Source organism: Pogoniulus pusillus, chromosome 23 (genome assembly GCF_015220805.1).
Source record: "Pogoniulus pusillus isolate bPogPus1 chromosome 23, bPogPus1.pri, whole genome shotgun sequence".
Lineage (NCBI taxonomy): Eukaryota > Metazoa > Chordata > Aves > Piciformes > Lybiidae > Pogoniulus > Pogoniulus pusillus.
The window spans coordinates 8,904,521-8,917,561 of NC_087286.1; the positions used below are offsets into that span (position 1 = coordinate 8,904,521).

General features: G+C 44.1%; 1 protein-coding gene across 2 annotated transcripts in view; it reads left to right on the top strand.

Annotated features, from left to right (window-relative positions):
* Positions 1-13,041, top strand: part of PIP4K2A (phosphatidylinositol-5-phosphate 4-kinase type 2 alpha) — a 123,777-nt gene that overhangs the window by 62,765 nt on the left and 47,971 nt on the right. For both annotated transcript variants that reach the window (XM_064162514.1, XM_064162515.1), the window contains exons 2-3: positions 9,192-9,289; positions 11,091-11,187. In XM_064162514.1, coding sequence (XP_064018584.1) covers positions 9,192-9,289; positions 11,091-11,187 — 195 coding nt within the window. The remainder of the gene's footprint in view (positions 1-9,191; positions 9,290-11,090; positions 11,188-13,041) is intronic.

Genomic DNA, 13,041 nt, shown 5'->3' on the forward strand with positions numbered 1-13,041 from the left:
TAATAAAAAAGGTCTGGGTAGATACTTTTTACCTTGTGCTTTTAAGAAAGGGGGAAGGGGGAGGAATCAGGGGGAAAAAAAAAAAGGGAGATGAATTTTTGTGTGATTGAAATGATGAAAACCTCATTTAAAACATATTAAGGAGTATTTTGCTGAACTGATTTATTTCTCTACAGCAGAACTTAGCTTAACCTTTTATTTCTCTTGCAAGAATGGCTTTGAGTGTAATTTAAACTGTCAAATGACATTTATCAAATGATGGTTTTGCCCCGCAACAGGCAAATGTCTTCCACAAAATTGATTAGCTGCTGACCTCATTCACCCTTTTCAGACCCTTCAAGGTAGATTTCAAAGAGTTGTAAAATAATCACTTCACTTTCAGTTTATACTTCAACACAAGGCGTTTACTGTCCTGGTAGCAATAGCGAGGCGTGTTTCCACATCTGGGAAGGAGAAGGATGTAAATGCTGCCTATAGCTCTGCCTGTCACCACCCAGCTCCTTGTGCTTTAACCTGAACCTCTGCTCCTCGCATGATAGGAGCAGCTTTGGAAGTGGCTTTTTGTAGGGTGAGAGAATAAATAAGATTAAGCAACTTTATCTTGTAGGTGGCTGTGCTCTAGCAATCAGGGCAGTGCTCTGTTCGGCAAGACCTGCAGGGTATTCACTTGGTTAGGAAAGTGCTGAAGAACGGAAGGTTACAGCCTCCTAAATGTGAAATTGTATACCCTCAAATAGTCTTCCTCTGTTGCATTTCTGGTTCTGCAGTCTTCTTTGGGAAGAGCAATCTGTAAGAGGGCAGTAGGCTTGCTTCTGTGCGCGTTGACTGCCCTGTGGATGAATGAGATTTAACAAGGCCAAGTGCAGGGTTCTGCACTTTGGCCACAACAACCCCAAGCAGCGCTATAGGCTGGGGACTGAGTGGCTGGAGAGCAGTCAGGAGGAAAGGGACCTGGGGGTACTGATAGATAGTAAGCTGAAGATGAGCCAGCAGTGTGCCCAGGTGGCCAAGAGAGCCAATGGCATCCTGGAACAGTGTGGCCAGTAGGACAAGGGAGGTTATTCTTCCCCTGTACTCAGCACTGGTCGGGCCACACCTTGAGTACTGTGTCCAGTTCTGGGCCCTTCAATTCAAGAAAGATGTTGAGGTGCTGGAACGTGTCCAGAGAAGGGCAACAAAGCTGGTGAGGGGCCTGGAACACAAACTCTATGAGGAGAGGTTGAGGGAGCTGGGGGTGTGCAGCCTGGAGAAGAGGAGGCTCAGGGATGGTCTTATTACTGTCTACAACTACCTGAAGGGGCATTGTAGCCAGGTGGGGGGTGGCCTCTTCTCCCAGGCAACCAGCAATAGAACAAGGGGACACAGTCTCAAGTTGTGCCAGGGTAGGTATAGGCTGGATATTAGGAAGAAGTTCTTCACAGAGAGAGTGATTGGCATTGGAATGGGCTGCCCAGGGAGGTGGTGGAGGCACCATCCCTGGGGGTGTTCAAGAAAAGACTGGATGAGGCACTTAGTGCCATGGTTTAGTTGATTGGATAGGGCAGGGTGATAGGTTGGACTGGATGATCTTGGAGGTCTCTTCCAACCTGGTTGATTATATGATTCTATGATTCTATGAGCTGTGCCTTTGAAGACTCTCTGGCCCTGTCACAGCCATGACTGCGTGTCTGAACAGAAAGTGCTGATACTTTCTTCAGAGCCCTCTGCAGCTCTCCTTGCCAAAGAAGAGGCTGAGAGGCAGAGAGTAAACCACCAACATACAAAACTCTCGGAACTGCTGGCGGTGTGAAAAGTTCAAGTCTATTTTTAGACCTCAGTCGTTTCTTTCTCCCAAATCCGCTCCCGCTTCTTCCAAAATCCGCGGTTAAAAATACACAAGTTTGGGGAGAGTGCACTTGACTTGCCCTCAGAGTAACAACCCAGTCGTAGCCTGTTTGTCTCTGCAGATCGAACTGCTGTGAATTGGCTCTCAGTGTAGAAAGGGGGGTGGGAGACAAACAGAGCTAAAAAGAGAGTAGCACTTCCACAACCTCAGCCCCATCCAGCACCAGCAGGAGCAGGGATTTTCCTGCGTGTGAAAGTGCTGGGAGCTTTAGCTGCACTTGAGATTTTGCAGCAAGCTGTTCAGTGTGAAAACACCTCAGCTCTCCGGGGCTTCACCCAGCCTGCCTGCCTGAGCTGTTGAATTAAAAGGAAACAATATCTACATTACATATTCAAGCAGAGATACAAAACTCTAGAAGGTTACAGAGCAGAATTTCCAAGGGCAGCATTAGGCCTTGCTAAGTAGTCTGCTTGTGATGTGCTCAGGGTGAAAATGTGGACGTTGATGGACATGGATTTTATTTTTTGGGGGGGAGTGTTTGGTTTGGTGAGTTTTTAGGGGTTTGGTTGTGTTGGTTGGTTAGTTTGGGTTTGTTTTTTTTGGGGGGGGGGGGTAGGGAGGGTTTTGTTTTGGTTTGTTTCTTTTGTTTTTTTATTGGGTTTGGGTTTGGTGGTTTGTTTTTTTGTGTGTGTTGTTGTGTTATAGATGATGCTTTTTAATTAATAAGAGCAGCTGTAATGCCTTAGACCAGTTACCTGCTGTAGCATGGTGGTGATAGGCACCAGCTTGTATCTGGTGATGGTTGTTCTGGCTCCTTTGGCTCAACCTGCAATATATGCAGTAAATTGCCTTTATTATATGCTGCTTAAATATCTCATTGTCTGCTTTGCATACAGGCAATTTATTGCTGCTTATGTTCCGACAGAATGAAAACTAATGTTTAATTATGCATTGCCCTAGTAATGTGGTGTTTAGAGTGAATGTTTCTGAATTAAATAAGGGCCATTAATAATGGCTAACAATTTATGATATATTCATTGCTTGATTTCAAATCATATAAATTAGGGAAGCTTATTTGAAATGTCACCAATATGAGATGGCTTTGTGGGAACACCTCTCTGTGTGCTAATTTCAGAATCATTACCAGCTGAGTCTTACTATTTATTCAATGTCCAGTAGGCTTTTATTATTCTCTTATTTGCAGTTTAATTACAACCTCTGTTTTCCTGACAGTGTGAATTCAATCCTGAACCTGCAGGAGCAAAATGAGTTGCAATCAGTTGGTTTTCGCCTCAAAAGCCTCCTTTGGCTTCAGCCCCCACCCACCTGCCACCAGTCACAGCTCTGAGCACATCCCTAATGCATCAATTTTTTTTTGTAGCTCTCTGGTTAAAGGGGCAGTGCTACTCTGAAGCTTTTAAAACTGCTCTTCCTTAAAGCTGCTGAGTTGTGTGGGGGATGTCTCCACCTTACTCTGTATCAGTATCCCAGGAGAGGCTTGAATAAATCACTTCAAGGCATGTTTCTGGGTCAGTTATTAATATCTTGTGTGCATAAATTCACAAATGCTATTAATAGAGGAGGTATTTATCCATAATATGCAACTAGCATCTTAGTCATTTATATTTAAAATAATCCATTCTCTAAGGCTATTACACAGGATTTAAATTCCTCAAAGATTATACTGATCATTGTCTTGTTTCAAACAGCAAGACAAACCGCAGCATAGCTTTGCATCAGCAACCACACGTGAGGGCAGTTAAGTGCTGGAGCTCGCAGGACCAAAAGAACTTTTCTTTCTGGGCATGGAGCATTTAGAGATGCTCTAAATGTGGATTCTCTTAGCAGTAATTAAATGAAAGCTTGATCCTGAGTCCTAAGCAACAAGTCAGTCTCTGCCTAGTGAGCTCTTTCTGCTTCATTTGTGTATCGTCATTATCTCTTGTGGGAAATTACTTCTTGCTTATGATTTCGGTAGGTTCAGAAGCACTCCTCAGAGGAAAATGGGTATTTCTCATTTCTTCTGTAATTATTTCAGCTCTTGTAACACAGTTCCTGTTGTAATTGGGAGTGCTGAACTTCTCATCCTCACAGTTGCATTTCGTTTGCTATCGCTGAGCAAGCTGTGGGTAACACAAAGAGGTGCACAGAATACTTGGCAAAGGTATCACTTGCATCTTAGTTAACATCTTCTGTCGTGCTCGACTTCCAAGCACAGGAGAGAAAGAAGAAAAATTGTCATCAGAGATGAGTTGGAAGGCTCAAGGTGGCATCTTTGTGTTTCATATTTAGCATCTTTCAGATGTGACCATTTCACAGAATCACAGAATGTCAAGGGCTAGAAGGGATGTAGAGAGCTCATCCAGTCCAACCCCCCTGCCACAGCAGGATCGCCTGGACCAGATCACACAGGAACACAGCCAGGCAGGTCTTGAATATTTCCAGAGAGGGAGACTCCACAACCCCCCTGGGCAGCCTGTTCCAGTGTTCTGTCAGCCTCACAGGGATGAAATACGTCTGAGTTTCTTTACGTGGTGATGGCAAAGCGGAGAATTGAACCCTCTGACCTCTCCCTGTTTTTCCAGCTTTTCAAGAGCTGTTTGCTGGGGGAAGCCGCGGATATTGTTTCTTCTTCCTTCTTCCCCCCACCCCAAAGTGGTTCCAGTTTCCCCTAAGATCTAATGACACAGGTATTCCTTTCTGTCATGTGTGCACTTTCCAATCTGGCCTTGTCAAATGTGCTGTCCCTGAAAATGTGCTGTTGCACAAAGGCTTCAGACTGGAAGGGTTTAAATTAATTAACGCTCTGTGCCACCAGGACAAGGCATTACTCAGCTGGTGTGTTGAACCAAAGGTCAGTTCTGCTCTGTGTTCATCACTTGCCTTTTTTTTTTTTCCTAAATCTTCTGCTAAAGAGGAATTCCCTAAAATACTGGAGAAGTGACTTTTACATCGCTCAGAGTTGGATGAATCTCAAAAAAAAAAGACAACAATTCTCCAGCCAACCAACAACAAAAGGTGGGGGGCGGGATGACCAACAACAAAAAAACAACACAGCAAACAAAAATCAAAACCCAGAAACCAAAGCTCCTGCAAAAAAAATCCCCCAAAGCTCCTCAAAAAAACCCCCCACACCACCAAACTATACACAGCCAAAAAAAAACCCCTTTCTCTGTTAGCTTCCCTTTTTTTCTCCCCCCTGATTTGGAGGGTAGGGGATTATACATTCAGATCTTCGAGGGAAATTCCTAGGAGAAGTATTTTGGATGTTCTGCTTAGATTAAAAATCTCTGAAGTATGCAAATGCAAGCACATTTATCTGTTATTTCGCTGTGTAGATGACATTTGTAAGGCCCTCAGGTGCAATTAAAGCTGTGCCATTATAGCGTGAATTTAAATATTCACAGCATGCAAGCGAATCTCTGGATGTATCCCGAGAACTTTTTACATCAGCAGATGAGGAAAGCAAAATGCACATGAAAATTAGTTCAGTGCACTTTGGTAACTTAGAATGCAACTTCACAAGGGAAAGTGCTGTGAGTAGAAATAACTGCAGTTAGATGCATTTGGCTTTAGTGACAGCATTCAGTGGAAGGTGCTCTTGAGGTGGTTTTTGGCTGGAATGTACACGCAGATAGATCTGTGGCTCCTGTTTTCAAGCATGGAATTTGTACACTTAGGCAGTTTAAAAGGGTAGTTGGTTCTGTATAAGCAAATCTAAAGTTTTGTATTTCTGCATTACAGAAAAGAAGGCTGCAGGAAAATCTTAGAGCAGCCTTCTGCTACCTGAAAGGAGTCTGCAAGAAAGCTCAGGAGGGATGTTTTACAAGGCCTTGCAGTGATAGGTCAAAGGGAAATGGATTGGAGATTGAGGAGGGGAGATTTAAGTGTTGATATTAGGAAGAAGCTCTTTCCAGCAAGAGTGGTGAGACACTGGAACAGGTTGCCTAGGGAGATCATGGATGCCACCTCTTTGGAGGTGTTTAAAGCCAAGTTGAATGAGCAGTCTTGTCCAGTGCAGGATGTCCCTGCCCAAGGCAGAGGGTTTTGAACTAGATGATGTTTAAAGTCCATTCCAACCCAAGCCACACTATGAATCTATGCATATACTTGTCCCTACTTTTGTTTGCCCAACAGCTAAACTAGTTCTACAGGCTCAAGAACTTACCCTGTAGCTTCAGGGTGAGGCTGATGTCAGCAATACCACCTGTAGTAAGGAGTGCGTATGCTAGGTATAGTGATTTTGGAGCAATGCTGTTGGTTTATGTCACATTTAATGAGGTGTCAGTAGGATCTGTGGGGTTTGGACAGCTGTATTTTCAAAAGTTTTCTGGAGTTTCTTCTTTTTCTCCGTTTGGAAGGAGGAGGGAGTGTACAGCCTACATCACCAAGGACCAGAGCGTACTGAGCCCATCCCAGAGAGCTTCCTGTTTCCTGTCTCCACTCTGCTCTACAACTGCTGTGCCGCTGTCTGAAGCTTCCAAAGGCTTCCCCAAGAAACAGTAAATTTCACAGATGTTATCAGTTTTCACGTGGACTGCAGGGATCTGAACGATAAAAAGGAGGCATTGCAGGAAACATGACGAGGGCTTGAAGGTGCTGAAGTGCTGGGGCTGCTTGACCTGCCTGCTTTCATTGGGTTCTTTTGTCTGGGAGCTAAAAGGATTCTCACTCTTTTCTTATTTTGTTTAACTTCAGTTCTGCAAAAACTCACACTTGCAAGTGAGCCCATTTTTTTTCCTCTCCAGTATTTATAACCTATCACTGTCTCTGTGAAGATTTCTTGATAAGCAAGTTTGCCATCAGACAGCAATGTGCCCAAGAAGACCAACGGTCTCCTGGGGTGCATTAAGTAGTGCAGCCAGCAGGTCATAGGAGGTTCTTCCTGCCTGTTTTCTGCTCTGGTGTATACTTGGAGCATTGTGTGCAGTTATGAGCTTCCTAGTTCAAGAGAGAGTCTACTGCAGAGAGTTTATCAAAGAGCCATGAAGATGCCAAGGGGACTGGAGAATCTCTGTAGATGCTGAGAGACTTGGGGCTGTTCAGCCTGGAAAAGGGTGGACTGAGAGGAGATATCAGTGCTTATCAAGATCTGAAGGATGGGGATCAAGAGAATGGGGCTGGGCTTTTCTCAGTGGGCAAGCAGCAAGAGGTACAAAGTGGAACAGAAGAGGTCTAATTTGAAATTAATGAGAAACTTCTTTACTGTGAGGTGCCAGAGCACTGGACCAGGCTGGTTAGAGAGGTTGGGGAGTCCCCTTCTCTGGAAACTTTCAAAACCCACCTAGACATGTTTCTGTGCAACCTGCTCTAGGTGAGCCTGCTTTAGCAGGCAGATGGGACTAGATGATCTCTGGAGGTCCCCTCCATACCCTACCACTTAGTGATTCTTGATGCTGTGTTCAGTAGAGTAGTACTTAAAGGCAACTAACAGCTTCCTAAGAGGGAAAACAGTGTTGGATAAGCAGTGCTAAGAGCAGAGGAGCACCCTTGTGTTTCTCTATCCACCTCTGCTGTGCATTTGTACTTGTACAGAGTTAGGTTTGCCTCTAAACTTTGTTTAGCAGTTTTCAGCAAGATGTGCTCTGCATGAGCAAAAGGGTTTGACCAGGTAAATTGAGATGCAGAGGCAGGGTATAGAGCATCCTAAGGTGAAATGTATGTCAGAGGTATTTGGTGACTGTCATTGGAATAGGTTATCTCATTCATGATCTGAAAGCAGCACTGCAGCTAAGAGTTCTTTGTCTTCTGTTTGGCGTGGTTTAGTTACAATTTACTGCCGTAATTGTTATTTAATACATGCAAGCATAAAGCCTTGTCTACAAAGCAGGTAATAGTAAAGCTGTCTGCAGTTTAGCACAAAGATGTGCTAACAAGTGAGTTTCAGATATATATGAGAAATCCTCACCTTGAGAAGAGTGACAGGAGTTGTTTCAAAGTAGAATCAGAATCCTTCTTGTTGGAAGAGACCTTTAAGATCATCAGGTTCAACCTTTGACTAGAACAAACAGTCCCTATAAATAAAGCTTCAGAAGGAAAGGCTTAGAACCCACATCTCCATGTGTTTGTGAGGAAAAAAAATCTACTTAAATAGTTTGTCTGACTTGAGCAATCACAAAAGTCACTGAATGCTTGAACAAACTGAGTGCAGCACTTGTGTTTGCACTTGTGTAAAGCAGAGGTTTATATCTCTGCTTATTGAGCTCCATGTGTGTGTGTGTGGTTGTGTTCACATGTAAGCAGAATTTCACTTCAGGTTCTATGAATAGCAGCACTATTCAGCATAGGCTATCACAGCACTGCAGATGGGGTGAGTGGCTGGAGAGCAGCCTGACAAAGAGGGACCTGGCAGTGCAGGACATGAGCCAGCACTGTGCCCAGGTGGCACAGAAGGCCAATGGCATCCTGGCTTGTATCAGGAATTGTGGCCAGCAGGACCAGGACTATCATTCTGCCCTGCACTGGCACTGGGCAGACCTCAGCTTGAACACTGTGTGCAGCTCTGAGCCCTCATTGCAAGAGAGAGATTGAGGGGCTGAAGTTGGGGCAGAGGAGAAGAATGAAACTGAGGAGAGGGGCTGATGAGGAGAGGCTGAGGGAGCTGGGGGTGCTCAGCCTGGAGAAGAGGAGAGTCAGGAGAGGGACCTTATCACACTCACATGAAGAAAAGCTATAGTCAGATGGGGGTCAGGCTCTGCTCCCAGACAACTTGTGAAGGGATAAGGGGACATGATCTGAAGCGACACCAGGGGAGGTTTAGGTTGGGTATTAGAAAGCACTTCCTCATGGAAAGGGGAATTAGACACTGGAGTGGAATGCCCAGGGAGGTGGAGTCACCATGCCTGGAGGTGTTTAAGGCAAGGTTGGATGTGGCACTCACTAACAAGGTCTGGTCGATGTGGTGTGTTAGGACACAGGCTGGACTTGGTGATCTCAGAGGTGCATCCCAGCCTCAACAATTAGTGAATACCAAGGCTATTTCATCTGCTGCAAAGGTAAGCAGTGATTTGAAATCCTAGCATTTGCGTTACCTTGGGAAAGCATAACTCACTTGACAAAACAAGAGCAGTGTGTTGGGATGAAAGACCTCTCTGCTGGAATCCTCTTGACCTGCCATAAAAAGTACACTCCTGGTCTGCTTTGAAGCACTTTTTTTTTCCCTTAAAACTAGTATAAATATGTAATGCTGTTTCTTTCCAAAGTGTCAATCTCATGATCGCATTTAATCTGGAACAAATCAAACTACTCTTGCATTGTTCTTTTACTTGCATTTCCTTCCAGACCAGGGACAAGAAATCATTGACCAAATAACATTTCTGTAATTTTGCAAAGACCTCAGCAACTAAATCTCTTCTGTTTTCTTTAGATCAATGAACTAAGCCATGTTCAAATCCCTGTTATGCTGATGCCAGATGATTTCAAAGCCTACTCAAAGATAAAGGTGGACAATCACCTTTTCAACAAGTAAGTGCAAGTAAGAATTCTTTGTAGAAGTGGATGGTGACAGAGACTGTTGTTTTGAACTGCTATGAACTCTGCTATTTTTCAGTTCATGGACTAAAGTTTTGGTGATTAAGTTAATCCTGTGATAAACATAACCATCTGTGCTGTGCTGAAAAGCAGCAGCAGGGGCTGCTGGGTAGTAGTTTTTCTCTGTGTGCTTTATTACTTACTGCCTTATGAGTATCTTAGGTACTGAAGGTGATCCTTTCTTGATTATTTTTTGTCAATCCATAAGCATTTAGGTGGGTATTTTATTTTAAACAGCATCAGTTCACCTGCCTGGTCTTTGTTAAATGAGCTATTTGGACAGGAATGAGAGTTTAAAGCATATATCAAAGCTTTTTATAAACCCATAATGCCAAATCACACCACTCCTTATAGAAACTCCAAAATTGAGATGATTTCCTTTGCCTACATCACTTAAAAACTCAATGCAATGCTCTGTGAGTGGTATATGCAGATGTCCAAAACTATTCATGCTGTACTGTGTAAATCCTGAATTTATGCAAGCAGATATTTGAAACAAGTTAGAATTCTGCTTCTTTGACCTTTCATAGAATCACAGAATTAACCAGGGTGGAAAAGAACTTTGAGATCATTGAGCCCAACCTATCACCTAACACTTTCTAATTAACTAAACCATGGCACTATGTGCCTTCATCCAGTCTCCTTTTAAACATCTCCAGGGATGGGGACTCCACCACCTCCCTGGGCAGCCCATTCCAATGCCAGTCACTCTTGCCATGAAGAATTTCTGCCTAACATTCAGCCTGAATCTGCTCAGGCACAGCTTGAGACTGTGTCCTCTTGCTCTGTGACTGCTTGCCTGGGAGAAGACACCAACCCCACCTGGCTACAGCCTCCCTTCAGGTAGTTGTAGAAAGCAATAGGGTCTGCCCTGAGCCTTCTCTTCTCCAGGCTGCACACCCCCAGCTCCCTCAGCCTCTCCTCACAGGGTTTCAGGTGCTCTAGCCCCATCACCAGCCTTGGTGCCCATCTCTGGGCGCATTCAGCACTTGAACAGCTTTCTTAAACTGAGTGCCCTAGAACTGGATGCAATACTCAAGGTGTGGCCTCACCAGTGCTGGGTACCAGAGCAGAAAGACTTTCCTGGTTCTGCTGGCCACACCATTCCTGATACAGGCTAGAATGCTATTGATCTTCTTGGCCACCTGGGCACACTGCTGACTCATGTAGAGCTGTCAACCAGTACCCCCAGGTCCCTCTTTGCCTTGCTGCTCTCCAGCCACTCTGTCCCCAGCCTGTAGCACTGCATGGGGAGAAGATCCAAAGTAACTTTACTCATCTGTAAGTCTGAAATTACCACTATTAAAATGTACTGAATTGACCCAAATTTTCTTGAAGCTTTGGCACTTGTCACTACTTTCCAATGTCACAGATGGTTTAGTAATTCTTGTATAATCCAATCTAAGATTTCACCTCTGATGTTATTTTTGAGCGATGGGCAAGTGTCATTGTTGGCTGTTCAGTTTACAAAGTTATCAAAATGTGGTTTGTGTTTGTTTGATTCAGTTACTTTGAAGCTTGTTAGAAACAAATATGTCTAAATGTATTGAAAGTTGTAAAGAAAAAGAACACATTGAGCCCAAATCTCATTAAGGAAAATAAAAGCTTTGAAAGGGAGATTGTAAATCTCCTAACCCACTGCTTCCCGTGAACAAAACTGAGACAGAATGAGCACTCTAGAGCTGCTTGTTGCATGTGCAGGAGACTAAGTTGATTTGGTTTGATATTCTTTCAGAGAAAACATGCCAAGCCATTTCAAATTTAAGGAATATTGTCCAATGGTTTTCCGAAATCTAAGAGAGAGGTTTGGAATTGATGATCAAGACTTCCAGGTAAGTTTGCTTTCAAAATGCCTAAACTGGTGATCTCTACAGATTGCAAAGTCTGGTGATGCTGCAGGTGTGAACAACCAGGCCACTGTGCTGAAATAAACTTCTTTTGGGTTTTGTGTAAGCTGGAGGAAAAGGAAGAGAAAAAACAGATGTTCTTCATCCTCCGTCCCTTACTTGCAAGCAGAGGGCTTGTTTTACTTCTTTGCTTGTCTTAGCTGTATTATGCTATGATTCTTCTATATTTAGTCCGCTCTGTTTCCCATTAGAGTCCTTCCAGTCACAGAATCCTAGAATTCTTTTGGTTGGAAAAGTCCTCTAAGACCATCCAGTCAACCATCAACTGAACACTACCATGGCCATTAAACCATTTCCCAGAGTGCCATGTCCACACATTTCTTGAACACCTTCAGGGATGGTGACTCCACCACCCCCTTGGGCAGCCTGTGCCAATGTCTGACCACTCTTTCCTCAGCACACTAAAGCAGTTGCTCCTAATATCCAGTCTAAACATTCCCTGGCACAATTTCAGGCCATTTGCTCTCATTCTATCACCTGATACTGGGAAGAAGAGACCAACCCCCACCTCACTGCAGCCTCCTTTCAGGGAGCTGCAGAGAGCAGTGAGATCCCCCCTCAGTCTCTTCCAGGCTAAACAACCCCAGTTCCCTCAGCTGCTCCTCACCTGCTCCATTCTTTAGACCCTTCAGCAGCTTTGCTGCCCTTCTCTGGACACACTCCAGCACCTCAGTTTCTTTTTTGGAATGAAGACCCCAAAATTGAATCCAGTATTTGAGGTGTAGCTGTGAGCTGTATTATTAAAACCGGTGGTGGAACCTCTTGCAGCGGGAAGGAAGGATAATCTCTGGACACTACTGCCGAGAGCTGCTGTGTTCATCTGGGTCACTTAGATAACAGTCACTTCAGAGGTGTGTCTGTGTGAGATGTGCTTCATGAAATGACCACAGCCTGGAGGGGGACTGCACTTTTTTTTTACTTAGAAGAGAGTGACCTATGGCCTGCCAACTTCGTGCTGCTTCATCATGTCTCCTTTCCCTGTTAAGAGGATCTGGAAACAAGTTGCTTGTGTAGGGGAGATAGAGCGAAACAAGACATTGCTCTGGATTTGGTAGGCTTGTTCTTGCCAAAGAAAGTTCTTGAACTCTGCTTCAGTCTGGTTTGCCAATAGTCACTGACAATTCCCTTTCCCATTAACTGTTTCTAATGCTGGTTCAGTTACAGGAATAATCCTTTCTGCAGTCACACAACAAGATGTCCTGTCCTTAAAAGCACTTCCAGTGGAACCCAGCACCACTTCCTCTGAGACATCTTTGTTCTTTCAAACTATTTGGGTGTGGGCTGCAATTCTATCTACAGCCTGTCCCTAAGATACTTATTTAATATCTTCTGTTAATATGATTTCAGGTGGTTAAACAAATTGTAGAAAGTGCATTTGTACAATAACACTCCCATTCTGCTCTACAGAGCAGACTGAACACAGCAGCCAAAATCTACCTCTGAGTCCTTCAACTGTCCTCTTTACCAATTTTCCCCTTTTCAGTATGAAGCAGTGTGTTAGAAATGCATCAGTGGGATAAAATGTGCTTGCAGGAGTGCAGATGGAGAATTAGAATTATAGAATTAAGTTGGAAAAGACCTTGAAGATCATCCATCCCAACCATTCTCTAACTGCCAAGTCTGGTGCTAGACCCTGTCCCTCAAATCTGCATCTCTGTAACTCCTTCAGGCATGGGCATTCAACCACCACCCTGGGAACCCTCTTGCAGTGGCTTGAGAACCTTTTCTGTGATGACATTTCTTCTAATCTCCAACCTAAACCTCCCCTGGTGCAACTTG